Source organism: Vigna angularis, chromosome 10 (genome assembly GCF_016808095.1).
Source record: "Vigna angularis cultivar LongXiaoDou No.4 chromosome 10, ASM1680809v1, whole genome shotgun sequence".
Classification (NCBI taxonomy): Eukaryota; Viridiplantae; Streptophyta; class Magnoliopsida; order Fabales; family Fabaceae; genus Vigna; species Vigna angularis.
Genome location: NC_068979.1, coordinates 29,535,335 through 29,557,918, shown reverse-complemented (window position 1 = coordinate 29,557,918; position 22,584 = coordinate 29,535,335). Strand labels below are relative to the sequence as shown.

Genomic DNA, 22,584 nt, shown 5'->3' with positions numbered 1-22,584 from the left:
CTCAAATTAATATACTCATTCTTCTTTATATTCTTCCTCACACTTTAAAAATTGTCATGCATTGGAAATTGTACTATTATATATATATATATATATTAATTATGATTTAATATGTTTAATGAATTCATCTAAATAAAATACATAGTTAATTTAATGTTAAATTATTTAATATATTAAATCTTGAAGAATTAGTTATTGACATGTGCTGAAAATGGCTTGATTGGTTGGGATAGTCCAAAACATTATTAGCTGACAGCAGATAATTCGTAATTATCTAGGAAGGGTATTCATGGGATTAAACATTCAACGAAGGGCAGTTCCGGTAATCTACTTGAGAATAAAATCCCTGCCTGGTCGCCATGTCATTATCACCCAGATTTGTGAACGCCACTTCAGTTTTTTCTTTTTTCCCCTTTTTTTCATTTATCTCTTTTCTGTGTTGCAAACCCTCAAATTTGGACACACAAAAAGGTAAGAAAACAGAGAAAGAAAGTGATAGAGTGACCAGGTGAGACAAAAAAATGATTCATTTTAAGAATCAGAAAACCCCTTATGGTCCATACAGAAGAATTTGCATTCTTGAGTATTAAGCAATAGGCATCAGAAAGAAAGAGACACAAAAAAAGTGGTTGGTTAAGTTTTTTTCTATCAGTGGTCAACAAAGGTTGTTTTTTTTTAAGCTTTTTCCACCATCCTTGGAACATGGTGTTTTTCTTTTTTCTATTCTCAGTTTCTATCCTCAGCAATGAAAACTGAGAACGGGGAAACATAGTTGGTGTGAAGTGCATTAGTGTTAGTGCCAATAATAGAAAGACGAAAAAAAAAACAAAAGGAAAATGAAAGTTGCCACAAGAAAGAAAAAGAGAAAAATTAGGGCTAGTAGTGATCAGAGTAGTAGACTAATGTGTTAATTAATGATTTTTGTGTTTTTTATTATTGTGAAGCTCATGGGAGACAAGAGCGTATCAAGGGAAATCCTAAAAATTCGATCTTTTCTTATCTGTTAATATAAATAAAAAAGTGTCAACAGAGAAAAGTAGCATAAAAAGGGCATAAAATAAAAAGCAGCAGTGTGTAGACTAGACTGAGAGACAGAGTTGGACCAAATAAAACTTGGTTCCTATGGTTCATTGTACAGCCACCCTTTCTTTCCTGTTACAGGTAAACAAAACGTAAGCATTATTTGTATTTCTTTCTTTCTACAAAACCCCATTACTGTTATCTATGTCTCTCTCTCTTTCATTGGTTTGTGTGTGTTTGTGTTTTGGGGTCAGTGTCCCTGCTTGGAATATTATATGCAAGAGGGAGTGTGAACAAGTTTCACGCCTACATAGCATGATTATTGGTTAGAGTTCTCCTGTGTTTTTTAATGTGATCCTCAGCACTAGTGTGAGACAAGGCCAAGTGTTTGGGTGTAGGGGAGGAGAGAGATGGGGGTGAGGGAGGTGGTGGCTCTTTGGAATTTGAGCTGTTTTTCCATCTTTTGAGACCCATGCTTGTTTCTGAGCTTGGAAAGTTTTCTTCTTTTAATTCTGGGTTTTGTTTCTTTTTCCATGTTTCTTTTTGTCTTGGTGGTTTTTGAAGTGGGTTTTGCTTGTTAGGAGAGAGAAAGAGAGGCAATTGGTCAATCCTTCATCATGCTTGGTGTGTTTGTGCTTGCCCTTTCTGATGTTTTGGATCACGAAAAACAATGCTGTAATGATGCTTTTACATGGAGTTTGCTTCTGTTTCCCTTTTTCTTTTCTAGCACAGCCAGAGAAAAGTGTCTGTAATTTTGTCATAACTTTAAAGAAAGTTAACATCCTATGTGAGCACTAACTATATAAATTTCTTTTGTTGGGGCTTCTCTAAATATAGATATGAAGGGGGCAGCAGGGCAGCTGGGGAATAACACAACATAGCAGCTCAGGAAAACTAGGCAGAGTGTGAATTTCTTGCTGATGGGTCTTAGTTTGAAGATGCAGAGCCACCATCCTGTGGCTTTGAGGTTGTATGATCAAATGGGGTCTAAAAGAAAGTACACTTTCATTCAGGCTCATAGAGCTTGGCTTCCAAAGTTCTTGCTGCTGTGGATCCTTCTAATGGCTTTGATAAGTTGGTGCATCTTTAGCAAAATGGATGATGACACTAAAGTCAGAAGGAAGGAGGTGCTGGGTAGCCTCTGTGATCAAAGGGCAAGAATGCTACAGGATCAGTTTAGTGTTAGTGTTAACCATGTCCATGCCCTTGCCATCCTCGTTTCAACCTTCCATTACTACAGATACCCTTCTGCCATTGACCAGGTTATTGCTTATTCTTCTGCTCTAATTTTTTATTTGATACGAGGTAAGCATGATAATTTGTGAAATAGTTTGAAAGAAATGAAAGACTATTTGGGGTTTTCATACTTGTACATCTAGTTCATACTGTGTAAATAACTCCATCCATTTGCATACATCTTGACCTTCATTGTTCATTATAAAATAGGAAACCTTTGCCGAGTATACAGCCCGGACAGCATTTGAACGGCCATTACTGAGTGGTGTGGCATATGCACAAAGAGTTGTTAAATCTGAGAGAGAGAGATTTGAGAAAGAACATGGATGGGTTATAAAGACAATGGAAGAGAAGTCTTCACTGGTTAGAGATGAGTATGCCCCGGTGATATTTGCACAAGAAACTCTCTCATATCTTGAGTCTCTTGATATGATGTCTGGACAGGTAGAATACAACTCTTATGAACATTACTTTATTTTGTCCTATTCACATTTCAAAATTTGTTTTTTTTCATGGTTCAGGAGGACCGAGAAAACATTTTAAGGGCTAGAGCCACTGGGAAAGCAGTTCTGACGAGCCCTTTCAGGCTGTTGGGTTCTCACCATCTTGGTGTGGTTTTAACATTTCCTGTGTACAAGTCCAAGCTCCCTCAGAAGCCAACAGTGGAAGAACGCATCGAAGCAACTGCAGGGTGGGCTCTAGTTTCTCTTCTACTTTATTTTTCAAGTTTGCTTTTGTGATAATCTTGGCAATTCTTTGTTTCATCTGGATATAGCTATTGTTGTTCTGCATGTGTTGTTTTCGTAGCCTAAATAATGATGAAAAAAGTGGTGACAAGTGCCAATGTACTAATTTTTTCACCACAAATCTGTAATTGTATAAAATGTTACCACATCTGAAAGCCCTTGCTGCTTCTTTTTCCATTTGATCACAAATCATGCTAATTATTAAATTGTTCCTCTAGTATGGGTATTTTAATGAACTAAATTTGAATTGAATTCAGTTATGTATGTAACTGCCAGGGTACATGTGTGGCTTTATGTTTAATGTAAACTAGTAGTGTTCCAATTTATTGAATAAATTTCTAATGGACATCAGATATGTTGGAGGATCCTTTGATGTTGAGTCCCTTGTTGAGAATTTACTTGGACAACTTGCTGGTAACCAAGCAATCTTGGTGAATGTATATGATATCACAAACTATACTAATCCACTAATAATGTATGGAAAGCCCTATGAAGAAGGTGATATGTCTCTTGCCCATGAAAGCAAGCTTGATTTTGGAGACCCATTCAGGAAACATCAAATGATATGTAGGTAGGTGCTTCTGGCTGCTGTGCTTTTTTCTGTCAGGAGCTTCAATATTTTCACTTGTCAAGAGATAGTTATCATCAAAACTTTGAATAGGTACCATCAGAAGGCACCAACAAATTGGATTGCTGTTACCACGGCATTTCTATTCTTTGTGATTCTTATATTAGTGGGGTACATTTTATATGGTGCTGGAAATCATATTGTCAAAGTGGAAGATGATTTCCATGAAATGCAGGAACTGAAAGTTCGAGCAGAATCAGCCCACGTTGCCAAGTCCCAGGTAATTTTCCTTACATATTGTTATCATGGTTCATTATTTTAAGGATTGCTTTCTGATCACAGTAACCTAAATTATGTTTTCAATTTCAGTTTCTAGCTACGGTCTCTCATGAAATTAGAACACCCATGAATGGTATCTTAGGTAACTTCAAGAGTCTTCCTCTATCTTGTTGACAAAATGTGATATATGCTATCATAACTTGCATTTTTCCATTGAAGATGATGATGCCATTTAACTCCAAATTACTGCAGGAATGCTTGCTCTGCTTCTAGATACAGAATTGAGTTCAACCCAACGGGATTATGCTCAGACTGCTCAGGCATGTGGAAAGGCACTGATAACATTAATAAATGAGGTGCTGGACAGAGCTAAAATCGAAGCTGGCAAGTTAGAGCTGGAGGCTGTTCCATTTGATCTTCGTTCCATACTTGATGATGTTCTTTCCCTTTTCTCTGAGAAATCTAGACACAAAGGTTTAGAGGTATGCTTAATTGTTGATTATCCTACTACAAATAGCTCAAGATTGTTTTTCTCTTTCTAAGTTATAGAATTTCACCATTCTTTTGTTTTTTTTTTACTGATGAACTTCTTTTGGGGGTGTTATGCCATTGGATGTTCATGTTCTTGATGCTCATGCTGATCCTCAACCTGTACTTTGATTGTGGAAGTAAAGCTGGCTGTGTTTGTTTCTGATAAAGTACCGGATATTGTCATGGGAGATCCTGGGAGATTCAGACAAATAATAACAAATCTTGTTGGCAATTCTGTAAAAGTAGGTGGAATTTCGAAGTTTATCTGTCTGATGTTATTTGCATTCGGAAACGTCATTTAGTTTTCTTACTTTTAGATTTAGCTTTTTCTTTCTTCTTAGCTGGCTAGTGAGGAAGAGAGCAATGATCTTAGTTCTCAAATCCTTCATATTCATTCGCTCCATTGCATTCATTGATTTGAATCACAAGGTACTTGTTAATACTAAACAAATTTGCACGTCTTGCAGTTCACTGAACACGGACATATATTTGTCAAAGTCCATCTAGGGGACAATAGAAAGTGCATAATGAATGGAAAACATGAGACTTTTCTGAATGGAGAATCAGATGAAGTTTTCCTTATATCTGATGATTATCATTTCAAAACCTTAAGTGGACGTGAAGCAGCTGACGAACGGAACAGCTGGGATAATTTTAAGCTCCTAATTGGTGATGAAAAATGTTGCCTTGATTCTTCAAGAGAAATGGTGGCTACTTGTGAAACATCTGAACAAGTCACATTGAGGGTGTGTGTGGAAGACACAGGAATTGGAATCCCTTTTTCAGCTCAGGATAGGATATTCATGCCTTTTGTGCAGGCTGACAGCTCAACTTCACGAAATTATGGGGGTACTGGTATTGGCTTGAGTATCAGCAAATGTCTGGTTGAACTGATGGGTGGTAAGATAAACTTCATAAGCCGACCCCAGATTGGGAGCACTTTCTCGTTTACTGCAGTTTGTGGAAGATTTAAGAAAGGTCCGGTTACTGACATGAAGAAAAATTTGGAAGATCTTCCTTCAAGTTTTAGAGGGCTGAAAGTCATCGTTGTTGATGGAAAACCTGTTAGAGCTGCTGTGACTAGATACCATTTGAAGAGACTAGGTATACTAGTTAAGGTTGAAAATAGCATCAGTAAGGCTGTTGCTTTATATGGTAAAAGTGGTTCTCTGGACTCAGGGTAAGTTCTATTTTTCCTTCTTTATTTTTTTTTTTGGATAGAGTTGGTGTTAATTATGAAGAAACTGAAAGTGACAATGAACTACAGTGATGTCAACATTTTTATATTGTTCTCAACACATGCTTGTGGTTTTAAAAAAGGTTTTTATACTGACTATGCAATTTTAAACACATTCTGCAGTTTTATCAGGGTGTTATTGTTGAAACTCTCACATGGCTTACCTTAATTACTGGGTGTGCCTTATATATATCTAGTGAGCAAATTTGTTAAATGCCAATTGGTTTTAAGAAGCAATTTGTCAGTGATGCCGAGCTTTGGTGCCTCATTGTGTTCAATAATGTATTGGCATAGTCATCATGACTCAATTGGCAAGTTTCAATATGGATATTCTTAGTGGGGTTTTAAATTTCTATTGGTTATGTTTCAGTTGTCTTCAATTTAAAATCAAAGACATATTTCTTGTTTGTGTCTGTTACTTTTAGTTTTTCATTCTTATGGCTTTTATTATTCTTGTAAGTTATATTCTCAAATTGCTTGTGACTATTTTTTTACTACATATTGAGAAGATGTGCTATTACAAATTTTTTTGCTCAAGTTGCATGGTTGAGTTCATTCACTAGTGAAACTACTTGGATGTGGCAGAATGTTCCTGCCAGATATTATCATGGTTGAGAAGGACACGTGGATATCTGGAGAAGATGGGATTTTCAATATGTGGAAACAGAATGGTCACATGTTTAAGATACCTAAAATGATCCTTCTGGCAACCAATATTAGTAACATTGAATTTGATAAAGCGAAGGCCATGGGTTTCACTGATACTGTGATCATGAAGCCCCTGAGAGCTAGTATGGTGGCTGCTTGTCTTCAGCAAGTTTTGGGGATGGGGAAGAAGAGGCAGCTAGGGAAAGACATGCCGAATGGTTCTGCTTTTCTACACAGCCTTCTCTATGGAAAGAAAATCTTGGTGGTTGATGACAATGGGGTAAACCGAAGGGTTGCTGCAGGTGCTCTGAAAAAGTTTGGAGCTGATGTGAAGTGTGCAGAAAGTGGCAAAGCAGCACTTGAAATGCTGCAATTGCCTCACAATTTTGATGCTTGCTTCATGGACATTCAAATGCCAGAAATGGATGGGTATGCATATTTATATTGACTGTTATATCTTCTTTTCATGCTTTATTACATGTTAAAATTATTTATACTGAAGTACTTAGAAAATTGTAGATCCATATTGTTGGGAATCTGAGTATGAGTCTAAGTCTCACATTAAGTAAAAATGAACAACATATAAGGTAGAAGATCCATAAATCCATTGTCTTAAGGTTTGGAATGGAGGCGGTATCAATTTCTTATGAGTTTGAACTGGTGTTTTTTAATGATGTCTCTTCTTAGGAAATCCTTTCTCAGACCTATTACATGTTTCAAATGATAAAATGCATGAAGTGTTCATGGCTACTCTTGCCCTGGAAGTTACTCAATAGCATTTAATGTTTATTACATCCTTAAGATCTCTTAGATATAAGACTTTTGTTACATATTATGTCAAAGTAAAAATCTCAATTTTGTCTATATCTTGGTTTGTTCAAACTTGTAAGCAGTCCTCAATGCAGAGGAGAAGAATATGTTCTAATTCATGGAAACAAATAACTGTTTTTACACATTCTGCAGATTTCAAGCAACTAGCCAAATTCGGATGATGGAGAGCAAGGCAAATGAGGAGATGAAGAATGGGAGTGAGTGGCATGTGCCTATATTGGCCATGACAGCTGATGTGATCCATGCTACATATGATGAGTGCTTGAAACGTGGCATGGATGGATATGTATCAAAGCCATTCGAGGAAGAGAATCTGTATCAGGAAGTTGCAAAGTTTTTCAAAACAAAGACCATCTCAGACTCATAACAATGTGCTTCTTACTTGGCAACCAACTAGAAGATTGGAGACAACACATTTTAGTTTGATTGCTACTACAACTTTCTTCACATGTTGCATGTAACTTGTTCTTGTGCTTTGATGGAGTAACACTTGTTTTCTCAACATATTTGAGTTCATTGATGAGGGATCATACTAACTGCTACAGTTTGGTATTGTTAGAGTAAATGTATACCACGCTACACCCCCCAATTGTGTACAGATTATGGGTAGGGTACGAGTGAAATTATGTAAATTCAATGTTTTTTCCCTTATATTATTACTTCCCCACCCATCATTTATAAGGCTTTTCAAAAGCAATAGCTTTTTATGTAAAGGTATCATGTAATAGATTTGGTCACTGATGTCTAAACTTGTCTGCTTATGTTTAGTGTAGAATATCTTTGGTGCATGGAAAAAAGGCCAAATGACAGTTTTGTTTGTTAAACAAATCATTATTTATTTATATCAAGTTCAAGTAATTATTCATTTACATGCAGTTTTGGTGCTGAAGAGTGTATTTTGAGAGCACAGTTGAGGAACAATACAAAAAATTCAAGACTTGCTAAAGTTTTAGTGTAAAAGAATTTGCAGATTTACATTAGTTAGTATGATTGGAATAAGAAGCAGCAGGAAAAGTGATAAGTTCAGATTAAATGTGTTTTGATTACCAGTTTGAAATAATGTTAATCAAATTTGTAGAAAAGAGTAGGCTGAAAAAAATATATGAAGTGGATTTTTATAGAATTGACTTGACCATTATATTTATGAATATATCAGGATAAAAGCTGTAATAAATATGAAATAAATATTTTTAATTGATATATATGAATAGTAAATATGAGTATTTAATTATTTTTTGTGTGAATGAGCTAATATGATCATGGTATTATCCCTATATATAGAATTAAATAGAATTAAATCATTATTTGGACTTCTCTTTCCCTTGATGTTTTGCCACGTATTTGCCAAACACTTGAGTGATGCACGAATGCCATGGTTAGGTATAATAGTGTTTTCATTTTCTGTTCTCTAATTGCATGATTTTATAAGATAGTCAGTGAGAAAATTCTGGTGCAAATGCACCTGATAGAGGGGAATGGTACTAAAGTCAAATATATTAATATGTATTGAATTTTTTTTCCTAATTTAACTAATTAGGTGAACATCATTTGTAAAGAAGTGTTAGAATGCAGTGAAGAAAAAAAAACAGCAATTTTACAAACAAAAGACCAAATCAAAGTTATAGAAGAAAGTTTGTTAGCAGTTATTGACCTTTGATATCAACAACTTAAAGAAGGAAAGAGAGAAAGAGAAAGTAAAGTCAATTTTCAGTTACCATTTCTGGTCCAAATGCAACTTTCTCAAGCTAATATTTTATCTTTAAACTCTTTTCTTTCAGATGAAATTTGAAGTCAAATTTTCATCCAATTTCAAGCCTTTATTTTATTTGACAAAACCTTCCAATAAGTATGAGTTACAGAAAGTGAGATTAGTTAAAAAAAAACATATGGGTGCAGAAAAAAATGAAAAAAAATGATCTTTTTCAAAGTTTGTGTCAAAAGATATGAACATTACCTAACATGACAGATTCTCCCACATTGGGACACTACCTTTTAGTTGCTTTTGGCCGGCCCTAATCAGGCTTAATTAGCAACATATCATTGACTTAAAGATGTGATCACACAATGGGAAACCAAAATGGCAAATGCACCAAATTAGGTAAACTTTCATAACATCAAAGTTAAACATGTTTGATTGATTCCAGAAGTTCTCTTCATAACACACTACTGATATTTTGGCCTTTAAATATACAGATATCATACAAGTTCTTATATGTGAGGGTTTTTCCTTTATCTTCTTAATTTTTGCTTGCTTAATTGTTTTCTCTTTGGTTCATCACCATGACTTTTGGTTGGTGCTGCTCTGTGTGTGTGATATTTGTCTTGGTGGGTTTGAGAGTAGAAGAAGCTAATGGTCAGTTTTTGAGAAAAGTTGGAAGAAAACAGTTAGCTTACTGGTCAATATTGGTGGATCAATCAGGGCATGGAAACTTCACCACAATACAATCTGCCATTGATTCAGTCCCTTCTCAGAACATGTATTGGGTTTCCATCATGGTGAAGGCTGGTACCTATAGGTAAAAAAACTATAAAAAAAGTTATTTCACACACCTAAATTTTTTATATTTATTTAATATTATCTTACTTTTTACTCTCTTTTTTCTTAAAAAAATACAAAAATTTACATTTTTATAACTATTTTATTTATTTATGTGATCTTTACGTCTTCGTGTTAAAGTTTTTGCATGATAAATCAAATTTAAATATAAAAATTGACGTAAATCTCATCCTACAATCTGTAAAGGTAAGTGATAGGCTTAATGTCTTTGTAAATTATTAAATTTACTAAATGAGAAAAATATAATTAAGAAAAAGAAGAGAGACCCTACAAGATATGGTCACTCAAATTTTGTGTGTGAAGATTATTCATTAATAACATCAATAAAACATTCCATTGTGAAATTTTAAAACTTAAAATGGCATATATATATATATATATATATATATATATATATATATATATATATATAAAGTGGCATTATCTTGTTTTTTATTGGTAGATTTTCTAACAAAATAAAATGGACAAGCAGCACTATATATATGATATAAAAAAAATTAACAAATTAATGTATAATATCAGTGTTATACTGTTAGCATAATACACCGTACTATATATACGTTCATCATTTCTTGCATTAGTACATGAATATTTTTATGGTGTAATTAGGGTGTGATGATACTATAATTAATAATTTTGTTGATTGTGTGAATCCCTGGATTAATGGGAATGCTTTTATGTTGTTTTTATTTCAGAGAAAAAGTGAAGATTCCTTATGATAAGCCTTACATCATATTGAAAGGAGAGGGAAAGAGAAGAACTTTTGTTGAGTGGGATGACCATGATAATACCTCACAGAGTCCTACGTTTGTAGCCATGGCTGACAACGTTGTTGTCAAATCCATGAGCTTTAGGGTAAGAATGTTCTATCTACTCTTTCATTTTTGCTCTTTTTAGGTTAAATTAATATTATTGCCTCTTTATTTTCCTTTTCCTTAATTAAATTATTCCCGTGCCTTTAAATTTTGATTTAGTTATTTATGATTTTTTTAATATTTTTCCTTATTTAAGCCATGATAGCCAAATATTTGGTGATAATTTTCTCAATTCATGTATATTTAAGAGAGATAAATACATATTATTAGGCATGGAATAGTCTATTAAATATTATGATATTTGCTTACTTTTACCTAGGTCAATGAATCAATGATGTTATGAATTGAAAATCCTACCTTGTGTCTTTTTCTACGAAGAAAAAAAAAACTCATTTCTTTTATTTATTAGAAAAGTTAATAACTAATGGTTTGCCGATTTTTCTTTTAGAAAAAGATACATCTTTAGTTGTTATAGTGAAAATTGTAATTAAATATTGAAATTTAAATATAAAGATTAATTTTTTGTTTTCACAAAATTATATAATAATGATATTTATTAAAAAGTTGGTGAATTAAAAATGTTAACTTATCTTATTAAATTAGTATTACTGTGATATGAAATTTTCGTCGTCATCATAATATTTTAATAATTTTTTAACAATTTTTTTGACAAAGTTACTATTTTATTAATTTATATATTTGAAATACACTAATTATAAATTATCATTATTGTAAAAGGGTTGTAAAAAAAAGTTGTTAAAAATATATTTTTTTTTGTTTCTTTTTGTTTAAGCTTTGTCTTTAATGAACAGAATTCATACAACAACCCAATAAACAGTAAAGCCATTAAGCCTGCTGTGGCAGCAATGGTGAGTGGAGACAAGTCTTACTTTTTGAGAGTTGGTTTCTTCGGTTTGCAAGACACTTTATGGGACGACAGAGGAAGACATTACTACAAGCTTTGCACCATTCAAGGTGCCATTGATTTTATCTTCGGTGCAGGCCAATCATTATTTGAGGTAACAATAATATTAATAATTAAGTGTTATATATCATAGAAAAATTGTTTGATGAATATGTTGTTGGCAGAGGTGTTCCATATCTGTGATTGGTGGAGCACTAGATCCTGGGTTACCAGGATTCATCACAGCACAAGGGAGAACACATTCACAAGACGAAAATGGCTTTGTTTTCATTGATTCTCATGTCTTTGGAAATGGAACAACTTACTTGGGGAGGCCATGGAGAAGTCATGCTAGGGTTTTGTTTTACAAGACCAACTTCTCCAACGTTATACAACCTGCTGGTTGGGATGCATGGAAATTTGCTCCAAACGAGTATGTTTCTATTCCGAGTAATATTATTACGACACATTTTTACGTTCATTTGATATAATATAAGATGAAAACATAATTTTTTCAAGAAAAAAAAAAGTAAAAGATAAAAAAAAATAATATTAAATGAATATAAAAAATTTAGATGAGTCATGGTCAATTTTTTTCTATTCTCTCACACATCTTTTATTTATATATATATATATATATATATATATGAACTCTGATAATATTGTTGGAGTTCTGATAATATTGTTGGAGTGCAAACAAAGTTCCACATTGAGTAAAATAAGGACTGGTCAAAGGTTTATATACACATAGATATCTCCAATGATAAGAGGCCTTTTGGAGTGGTACCAAAAGCAAACCCGTGAGGGCTTGGCCCAAAGCGGACAATATCTTATCATGTGTGGAGTTCTATGTGTGTGTCGAACCTCTCCCAACAAATATTAGTAACTTTTCATAATAATTTTTTAATAATAGATAATGTGTTATTATTTTATTGATTTATTTGAATTTATTTTAAAAATTATTGGAAATGAATTCAACGAAATGTACCACGTAGATGATGTAAAAAAGTTGTAAAAAAAATTATTAAAAGAACGTTTTTCTATATATAATGGTTTGGGTATAAAAATTTGCAGGAGTGGCATAACATTTGCAGAGTATGGGAACTTTGGGCCTGGTTCTGACACTTCTCAAAGAGTGAGTTGGACCAATAAGTTGGATTTAGAAACAATTCAGAATATGACAAGCACCAAGTTCATTGACACTGATGGCTGGCTTCAGAAACAACCATTCTAATGCAAAAATGATTTCACCAATCTTGTTATACAAAAAACTTAATTAAATTTTTTAATTCAATAATGTATTTACCTTTTATGTATATATAGCTTTATTAGTGTGATTGGGTTTGTGTTTTATAATTTGTCTCAAATCCATGTCATATTTTTCCAATAAAATGAAAATTTTATCATTGATTAGTTCAGTTTGGCTTATTTATATATTTTTTTTCTTACTTCCTAAATCAAATTAACCAGTTTTGATTTTGATTTATGTAATTTCTTTCCGAAATTGGAAATTATTATTTTCATTCATATTATTATGTGATACTAATTACGTGTTTATGTGCTAATGAAAAAAAGAGAGTAAAGTTGTTATTTCAAAGTGGCGCTTACTAATTTGTGATGATAATGTTAACATATGATACGTTTATAAACTTTTGAATTTAATTTATCTGTAAAGACTAAAAGTATTAATTTCAAAATTTCGAGAAATAAAAATAGTTTGAAGAGACTAAAACTAAATTTCATAAGAATTAAAAATATTTATTTTTATAGAAATGAAAAATATAGGAATTTTCTTATAAAGATCAAAATCAAAATCATGAATTTTATAATAATTAAAACAATATTTAATAATATTTTTTTATATAAAAAGCAAGTATATCATTTAAAAATATTTTTTTTAAAAAAAATATACTTGAATAATTAAGATGTAAGATCTCACTTTTATATGCATATTACAAAATTAGTAATTTGATCCGTTTGATTAGTTTGGTTTTTATATTTATTTTTGAATTAATTAAGTTGAATTTTTGTTAATTAAAGTGGTCCATTCATATTGGTGTGAATTACATATTTGGATTGTGATCACAAAAAGTTTAACCATTAATTTAGTCTTAATATATTTTGTTTTTTTTCAATTGAATTCTTATATTTTTTAAACAGAGATAATATCACTAGTAATGTGATTTTTTTGTTTTAAAATTAGTGTTAATATCATTAGGAGGTGGCCACCCATTTTCTCATTCTCTAATCTTTCTTCTCCACCAACATAATTTCACCAAGATTGTTTTCTTCGTATCCAAGATCAACTTTAAATTCAAGATCTTCCATGGTAGATCTTTAGTAAGTATTTTGAGAGTGTCCAAACATATGTACAACACTTTTAGGATGCCACACGGACAAAATATACTAAAATTAAAATAAATTATTATTATATATATATTAAATATAATAAAAATTATAGAGTACTCTATTTATAATAGAAGAAATATAGACTAAACTTAAAATACAAATAAAGAATAATAACAAACTAATTAAAGATAAAAGATAAGATAAAGATAATATATCTAGTACTCACTTTCAAGCTAGTGCATACAATTCGTATGTATCAAGCTTGTTATAATCAATAAAGGCTTAGTGAAAATATCTGTTTCTGCATTCAAGTGACACTAAATTGTTAATGATTTGTGAAGACAACATAAAAGACGAAATACCAATCCAGAAGACTTCCCTAAGCAACAAATCTAGGAGATTGCTCCATATAAATATGTTCTTGCAAATTACCATTGAGAAATACATTGTTGACATCCAGTGGATAAAGATGTTATTGTTAAAGAGCCACCACGACTATAAATAAACTAACAAAAGTCGTCTTTGCTGTCAACACCCAATTTCGTCCGGGTACATTAAATAAAGAAAATGTGTGTCAGAATTTGTATCTTTTTTCCTCTTTATTTTCATTTTTGTTTTATCTTCTTTTTTTTTAGTTTATTCTCATAAAAAAAATAAAAAAATAATAAATCTTTTCTGTTTTAATTTGATTTTATATTTACTTCATCTTTTATTTTCATTTTTGTTTTTAGTTAACTTTATTTTACTTTAGTTTCATTTTTATAAAATCAAAAAAAACTATATATATATATACGAAATACAAAAAATACATAAAATACAAAAATACAAAAAAAATATATATATATTTATAAAATAATAAAAAGGGATGCCACGGTGGTTTCCTAATCTTTGCAGAGAAGATGCTTTCCCGCCTCACATGGCAGCCACCATGCACACCTGCAGTTTCCAGTCGCACAAGTTTGACTCCATGGCAGCCACTAGTGGTTACCTCCCATGTGCCTGGCATGTTTGGATGCTGCAGACTTTATTCCACTTGCCTCCCGGAAGCTACTAAAAAAAAAGGGCTTGAAAGAAAAGAGGAGACTGAAAAAGAGCAAAGACGAGGAAACTACTCTGAGAAGTTACAGAAAGCTTCAAGAGTATCTACCAATTCTCGGTTCAATCACAACAAAAATACAAGGCCTCGGCCGAAACTTCTCGTCATTTATGTTTCCCTCCATTCATCTCTTTCAATATATTTCACTCATCACACGACCATTGTAACCACCATATCGGTAGCCAAGGCACAGTGCCACCCATATCCAGCCATCATGAAGCTGAACGCAACCCATCATTCCATCACAACCATTTCACAATCTCAGACCAACCCACTTCGCTACCATCGTCTACCTCTGACCTCACCACCTCCAGCACCGGACCTGCAAACAACCACACCCGTGAATCACCACATCACCACCATTCAACCCAATCTCACCGTCCTCATCATCTCCTTCTACGTTCAACCTCCCTGCCACCACGACACTCATCTTCTTCCTCTCCTCCAACCACGGCAGCTACCATCACCAGCCAACACTCTCCAGCAGTTGAGAAGCTCACGGCCTGCAGCAACAAATTTCATCCAGCTTGAGACGCACATGGCAGCAAAACAAAGGGGCATGGCAGCACGTGAAGATGGTAAGAAGCATGCAGAAAAATAGTGTAAGTGCACTGGCAAGGAGGTGCTGCCGCGTGAAAGTGAGCTGGAGGCACATTGAAGTAATGGCTTCCTTGGAATAAAGAAAGAGCAGCTGCTATGTTTTTTTTGTATTCACTTTCGTTTGGTTTGGTGAGCATGTGACGGACAGCAGAGGTTCCCACCTATCATCATTGACCTCCATGCTCCAACTCTGTCACGTCCAGAGCAACAGCTCTAAGACACACACAGCAGTAAGCAGGTTTTCCCAGGAACACATGTGTAAGTGGATGCAGTTTGGTCAGCACATGCACGTGAAGGTGGAGGGACATGGAAGAAGGAGAATAAAATGGTGTTCTGATGACATGGAAGAACCACTTGACAAGAAGGCGGTCAATGAGCACACCGAGAGGGAGAGTGAACAACAACCACCACTTGCCACTTATTTTGGAGAATGATGGGGATGTGTTGAAGCAGCTCCAGCAGAGTGCAGAGAGGGTCACGGATGAAGGCAGCAGAAAGCATGTCCAGCAAGCAGAGAACTGGGACGTTTGGGACCAGCTGCAACGTGATTGTACGGTGAAGCAAGGAAGATGAAGTGGTGTCGTGATAGAAGCTTGACAAATGAAGCTACGGTGGTGATGAATGGAAGATGATGGCACGCTGATTCTGGGCTGGAGCTGCACCTAGCCGAGAAGGGAAGCACCGTGATAAGAATGGAGGGCCCTCTCTCCATGCACAATGTGGTGATTAATTAATTGTATGAAGTCACTAGAGATAAAACTGTATTGAAGCTGAGTACATTTTATTAAAATATTGGAGCATGGAATGCGGGAGTAGAATGTATCAGAGCATGACCCACACACACATTCTTGTTCCAGTGGGCAACAAAGAAGGAACTTTGATTGAAGAAAGTGTGCTGAAGATAAATGAAGGAGAGGTCACGGGAAGTAATTAGAAGTCACGGGAGTTGTTTTTTTTGGAAGTGGGGAGCAAGAAAACGTCCGTGATTCTATTGTGTTTGGCACCATGCAAGCTTGAAAGATAAAAGGAGGAGACTAGAACGAAGGAGGGGGATCATCCATTTTTTTGAGGAGGAGGACCCGAGGTTTAACAAAGAGGAACCAATCTTCAAGAGCCATCTCCCATAACTACTTCGAAACCCCAAACCTGTGAACCCATCATACAGGTCTTGTAACAGATGCCACCAAACTCATCTCCCATCAGCAACCATACACCTCTGCCGTCATCACCATTCCATTCCCCACTGGAACCTCCCTCCAAACACACGCATAAACTGCCCTTGGAACGTACACAACCAGCTGCACTACTAAGGGAAGAACACGGTCATTCTTGTAACGTTGCATGGGAGAAGAAGCAAGTTGAGTTTGGTCTACAAGCCACCTAGAAAGCACACGTTCAGCAGCCACTACCATTCTCGGTTCAGGGAGAGAGGATTCACAGCAAAGAGAAGGGAGAAGTCGGCTACCTAAGGGAGGAGGGGATTAATTGGAAACACAAGCTTACCATAGAAAGCGGATCTTCGAGAGGTAAGTAATGTTATTTTAACGAGTTGTTTGCTTGCTTTTGCACGTATGCATGTATGTCTTTGAAGTTGCTAGGTTTGCCTATGACTGTCTCTGATTCCTCTGGTTGTGGAAGTTGGTTTATGTTCGCTGTTATCATCATCATCTCCCCGGACCCACTCTTACCCGCTTCTTTTGTGCCATTTCGATCAAAAATAGGCTTACACGTCTCTGTCCATTTCCTACGATCAACATTTTGAAACAGTAAATGGGATGACAAAGATAGTAGAACAGTACTTTCATCCTCACTGAACCATTCCGTCCTCCATTGGAACCGCTCTCCCAACCACCGAGAACTCTCTCGGCGCGGTACTCTCCCTCCCTCAATCATCAACCATACTCATTTGCCACCCCTCGGCTCATCATTCCCAACCATACGCCCCCGCCAAATCCATTTTCCTCCCCGTGCAACCCCTCCTTCGAATCCCACATCTTCCTCCGCCTTCATCTCCGATTCCTTCAGGTCCCCAACACCCACCATCTTCATTGTCACCATTCGGCCAACAGCTTCAACTTCTTTCTTCATCATCTCCAATACCTGGGGGGCACTGACTCCCTCTACTTCTTCATCCTGACCTCACAGCCTTTACTTCCAACTGAACCTTCATCCTTTCAAAAAACACCTCATAGCCGAACTCCAACCTCTGGCCGTCGTCACCACCTCCATCATCTTCAACCCATACCTCACGGCTATCACCCCTCATCTTTCTCTGTCAATACCGAAAGAACCCCAGGAAACAACTCACGGCCTAACCTCCGAACGACCAACATCACCACCAGCCACCGTGAGTGTCACCAACATTCCTATAGCACCTCCACTGTCAAACAGCCTCCATCCCAGCCACCATCAACTTCTTCTCTCATCACCACGAAACCCACCACCTTCACGTTTCCACTTCAAACTTCCACCATCTTCATATTCATCTTCATCATCTTCCACAACGAACGCTCGCCCATGCGAGCGCTCGTCATTAAGTCTCCTTTTCCAGCGTCCGTCCGACATCTGCCACAACGAGCGACCGTCCCCATTTCCCCAATGAACGCTCGCCCATGCGAGCGCTCGTCATTAAGTCTCCTCTTCCCGTCCGACATCTTCCACAACGAACGCTCGTCCGAACGAACGCTCGCCCAAACGAACGCTCGTCATTCAACCCGTTTCCCAGCGTCCGTTCGCATACTCCACAACGAACGCTCGTCCGAACGAACGCTCGCACAAACGAACGCTCGTCATTCAACCCGTTTCCCAGCGTCCGTTCGCATACTCCACAACGAACGCTCGTCCGAACGAACGCTCGCCCAAACGAACGCTCGTCATCCAACCCGTTTCCCAGCGTCCGTTCGCATACTCCACAACGAACGCTCGTCCGAACGAACGCTCGCCCAAACGAACGCTCGTCATTCAACCCGTTTCCCAGCGTCCGTTCGCATACTCTCCAACGATCGTTCGTCCATTTCTCAAACGAACGGTTTGGTGACCATCTCCTAACTAGCGCTCGTTCTTCTGAATCCTTTCTCAACGCTCGTCAACTCTCCGACGAGCGCTCTCTATTTGGGCGCTCGTCATTCACCAGCCTTTTTCAATCGTTCGTCATTTCTATAACGAACGCCCGCCATTTAGCGTTCCCTCCCAACGATCGTTCGTCCATTTCTCAAACGGACGGTTTGGTCACCCTCTCCATCAAACGAGCGCTCGTCATTCAGTTAGTTCCCAAGCGTCCGTCAACTCTCCCCAGTGACCGTTCGCCCATTTCCCAAACGAACGCTCGTCCCCAACGAACGCTCGTCATTCACCTCCTTTCCCAACGTACGTTCGGTCTCTACCACGAACTGCACGATCGCCTGCGACGGAATGTTCGGCATCCCTATTCACGTCGGGCTTTGTTTTTATGTTTTTTATTTATTTATTTTTCTCACCCCTTGTACACAACTCTCACCCCTTTGTTTTATTTAGTAAACTTATTTGTGTTGTTTTACTTAAAAATTATAAAAATTGTAAATAAAAAATATATAAAACTTAAAAACATTTAATGTAATAAATCTCGGTATGAGTACTCGTGCGATCGTACGCATCAGCCTAGTACTTATTGCCCAAATATAAAATAAATAAAAAGCCGTGTGAGTGCTCGTGCGATCGTACGCATCAGCCTAGTACTCATTACGCAAAACAATAAAAGAGAAAGCCGTGTGAGTGCTCGTGCGATCGTACGCATCAGCCTAGTACTCATTACGCAAAACAATAAGAAAAAAAAGCCGTGTGAGTGCTCGTGCGATCGTACGCATCAGCCTAGTACTCATTACGCAAAAAAATATGTTTCAAAGGTTTAGGCACATGTGTGATCGCACGCATCGTCCTTGTGCTGCAAACCTTTTCTCTTTTCTAAAATGAAAATACCAAAAACATAAAAAATCTTCAAAAACTAAAAACATCAACAATTTCAAGCAACAAACAATATCGTCTTGCCAGAACTACGTGATCCTTGATTCTCCATCAAAAGTGGAGATACGTAGGAGCAAGGCCAGTCCTTGTCAGGCTCACTCTCCCAAAAAATCCAAATCATTTCCCAAAACAATTTTCTAAACAATTTCTTAAACAACAATTTCCTCAAACAGTTTCTAAATGAACTACGGAACCCTGATTTCTCATTCTGCATGAGAATACGTAGGAGCAAGGTCAATCCTTGTCGGGCCCAAAAAGCTAAAAAATATTGTTTGTTTCTTTTGAGTTATATTTTAAGGGGAAGTTAAATACTTTGAAAACCACATCCACATTCGCACATTTAGTTAAAGGTACTGCCTTAGGGCAGGCGTTGTAGGGTGCTAATACCTTCCCTACACGTAACCGACTCCCGAACCAAGAATCTGGTTCAATTTGACCATGCCTTATCATTTTATGGTTTTTCCGTAGTTTTCCAGAATAAACTATGGTGGCGACTCCAAAATCTCTTTTTTTCAAAAATGATTCTTTTTTTTATTGGATCGTCGTCCCGTCGCGATTCCGGTTGCGACATTTGCCATTGGAGAAAAAAATATATGGACGAGTCAAACGCAATAATAACAAAAGGGAGATCAGAAGAGATAGTAGTGGAAAAAGCCATTGATGAACAGGATAGAGAAACCTTACAAATCCAAGATTCTTCAATCAAAGCACCTGAAAGAGAAAAAAGAGCGATCTCGATGGTTTGATTAGCTGCCTGAGAGGAGACGAGACGTGCGACCGCGCATGACAAACTTGAAAGAGGAAAAAGAGTGACCTTGACGCTCTAAATCGCTGTCTGAGAAGAGATAACACGTGCCACCGTGCATGACGGGAAAGAGAAGCAAATTCACAACTTAAAAAAGGTGTTGAGAACGTGTAAAAACTCCAATAAAGGTGTTGTTGATGCACGATAGTTACCTAGTCGAGATGATCAAACCGTGTGATCATCGATCGAAACTGGAACTCCGATAATAACAACACTAGATGATGACATTAGATGACAGTGCCGCTAACAACAATAAATGTAGTGGTAGGAAAAACAATTTATTTTTCAATATATCTTATCATATGACTATAATACAATACTTATTTCAATATGCTCACTAGTACAAAAACAACATATAACGTCACGCGTTCAACGTCGAACTACTGGATAACTAACGTTAAAAATGAGCGGTGACATTTTTGTAAATAAATGCAATTATTAAACATCGTTTAGAATTGTAATTTGATGTAAAAGGATATAACACGTCGAATGACTTTTAAATTCGACGTCAAAAGGTTAGCGAATTCAATAAAATTTGAGCGGGAGATTGAAAATTCATTCACTTTATCTTAGCGCGCGATACCCTCTTCTCTTCTCTTCTCAAACTTTTCTCGAACGAAGTTTGACGAGCATCATATGTAATTTTTCTTTCATTTGATACAAATGCATATTAATTAATTACTTTATGTCTGGTTTTTGTTTGTTTTAACCGATTATTTTCGTCCTCTTATCCTTCATAGACACATTCTGTTTTCTCTCTCACTGTGACAAAACTTTATTCCAACGAACCCACCTTTTGAATGTTAGTTTTCATTTTCGTTTTCGTTTTGAAGAACTTATTTGTTGAACTTGTTTGTTGTTTTTTTTGTTGAACTTGTTTGTTGTTGTTGTTTAATTGAACTTGTTTATTGTTGTTGTTTGATTGAACTTGTTTATTGTTGTTGTTTGTTTGAACTTGTTTGTTGTTGGTTATTATTGTTTGTTGTTGATACTACACTACACGTTCATAGTTTATGCTTTATAAAATACCAAAAACCGAAATTTGTTGTTTTTTTGCTTTTCAAGTCTTGTAAAGTTGTAAAAAAGGATCACAATTAATTAAAAAAACAAAAAAAAATTGACTAACATCGAATATTGACAAAATTCGACGTTAACGTCATATAATAACAAAATTCAACGTTATATATGATGACTATAATACATTATACATATATTTTGTTTATGTTTGTGTTTATCAATTATATAATTTTATATTATTATATAATATTTTTTTATTTCAATAATAATTATACATAAAGAAGATTGGTTCTTTTAACCGCCTCTTTAGTGTAAACATTTCATTTCCGTTTTACACTTATCTATTACTATGTATTAAAAAATTTGTGCACAAATTTATCATTCCTATTTTACCCTTTAAAATATAATTGTTCATTAAATTTTTAAACATTAATAGTTATTTTAACATGTTTCATATAAGTTTTTTTTTCTCTATTCATTTAATGAATTTTTGTTCTTCATTAAATTTCCTCACATTTAAGTACTTTTTCTATATCATTGTCTTTCTCCAAATTTATTTGTTGTGGATATTAAAAAAATACTAGAATAAGCATGTTATTAAAAACAGGCAAGCCAATAATGAAACCTCCAATAACATAATTATCGATAGTCATAAGCCAATAATCGACGAGGACTACTCAACACCAAAGGAATAGCATGACAAATATACTTCACCAGTTATATTCATTCATCAATTTGAACCTATAATACTAAACAACCCTACAAATCAGGTAAAAAACAAAAATCGTGAAGTTATATTGAGAAATTTGAATTCATGATTATTTTCCATGAAAAAAATCAAAATTCTAGAAACAAAAATCAATGATAAATCCCCTTGTCCAGGTCTCACTGGTCCCTGATCATAGTTCTCCATCAACTTTATCACACTAATGTCAATCTATCGATAATAATTTTTGTTGGTTTAATTATTGTACTTTTAGTTTCTGACATTTTAATGTGTTAATTTGGATTTTCAAAATATTAATGTATTGAGATTTTAGTTCACAATTAGAATTGAAGGGAAAAAAAGACTACACTTTTATACTTACACTTCTTTAATTTTTTTATGAATTGAATATTGTTTTAACATTCAATTTTTCGTAACATTTATGTATCATAAAATTCATTACACTTTACTAATATAAAGCATTTAACTCAAGTAAAGTATATAAAATGCTATTATAAATAATTCAAAAAATAACTTATAATAACAAAATATATACTCAAACCTGAACTACTATAAAATATTGCACTAAACCAAAAACGTAATAAGGTAATTGCATTAACAAATGAAACTTGAAACCAAG

General features: G+C 35.2%; 2 protein-coding genes across 4 annotated transcripts; both read left to right on the top strand.

Moving 5' to 3' along the window:
• The first annotated feature begins 881 nt into the window (after positions 1-881).
• LOC108323498 (histidine kinase 4) lies at positions 882-7,944 on the top strand. Of its 3 annotated transcripts, none has more exons than XM_017555972.2 (12): positions 882-1,161; positions 1,858-2,282; positions 2,467-2,700; positions 2,778-2,947; positions 3,355-3,573; positions 3,664-3,850; positions 3,940-3,991; positions 4,102-4,331; positions 4,524-4,622; positions 4,848-5,560; positions 6,203-6,694; positions 7,229-7,944. In XM_017555972.2, exons 2-12 carry the CDS (start codon positions 1,941-1,943, stop codon positions 7,461-7,463), a joined length of 2,973 nt encoding a protein of 990 aa, XP_017411461.2. In that variant the 5' UTR covers positions 882-1,161; positions 1,858-1,940; the 3' UTR covers positions 7,464-7,944. The 3 variants fall into 3 exon arrangements, with proteins under 3 accessions (XP_017411461.2, XP_017411462.2, XP_052725094.1); XM_017555973.2 differs by lacking the exon at positions 882-1,161 and adding an exon at positions 1,178-1,695; XM_052869134.1 differs by lacking the exon at positions 882-1,161 and having other exon boundaries at positions 1,711-2,282.
• Positions 7,945-9,376: 1,432 nt separating this feature from the next.
• On the top strand, positions 9,377-12,606 carry LOC108323501 (probable pectinesterase 29). The gene is made up of 5 exons (XM_017555978.2): positions 9,377-9,612; positions 10,349-10,508; positions 11,281-11,487; positions 11,558-11,805; positions 12,447-12,606. Exons 1-5 carry the CDS (start codon positions 9,377-9,379, stop codon positions 12,604-12,606), a joined length of 1,011 nt encoding a protein of 336 aa, XP_017411467.2.
• Positions 12,607-22,584: the final 9,978 nt, after the last annotated feature.

Bases quoted from the DNA above. Each gene is read 5' to 3' on its own strand.
- LOC108323498 (XM_017555972.2), top strand. From the start codon at position 1,941: ATGGGTCTTAGTTTGAAGATGCAGAGCCACCATCCTGTGGCTTTGAGG. The intron at 4,332-4,523 runs GTATGCTTAATT...GTGGAAGTAAAG, and splicing joins CTAGACACAAAGGTTTAGAG to CTGGCTGTGTTTGTTTCTGA. The intron at 6,695-7,228 runs GTATGCATATTT...CACATTCTGCAG, and splicing joins CAAATGCCAGAAATGGATGG to ATTTCAAGCAACTAGCCAAA.
- LOC108323501 (XM_017555978.2), top strand. From the start codon at position 9,377: ATGACTTTTGGTTGGTGCTGCTCTGTGTGTGTGATATTTGTCTTGGTG. The intron at 11,488-11,557 runs GTAACAATAATA...TGTTGTTGGCAG, and splicing joins CAGGCCAATCATTATTTGAG to AGGTGTTCCATATCTGTGAT. The intron at 11,806-12,446 runs GTATGTTTCTAT...AAAAATTTGCAG, and splicing joins TGGAAATTTGCTCCAAACGA to GAGTGGCATAACATTTGCAG.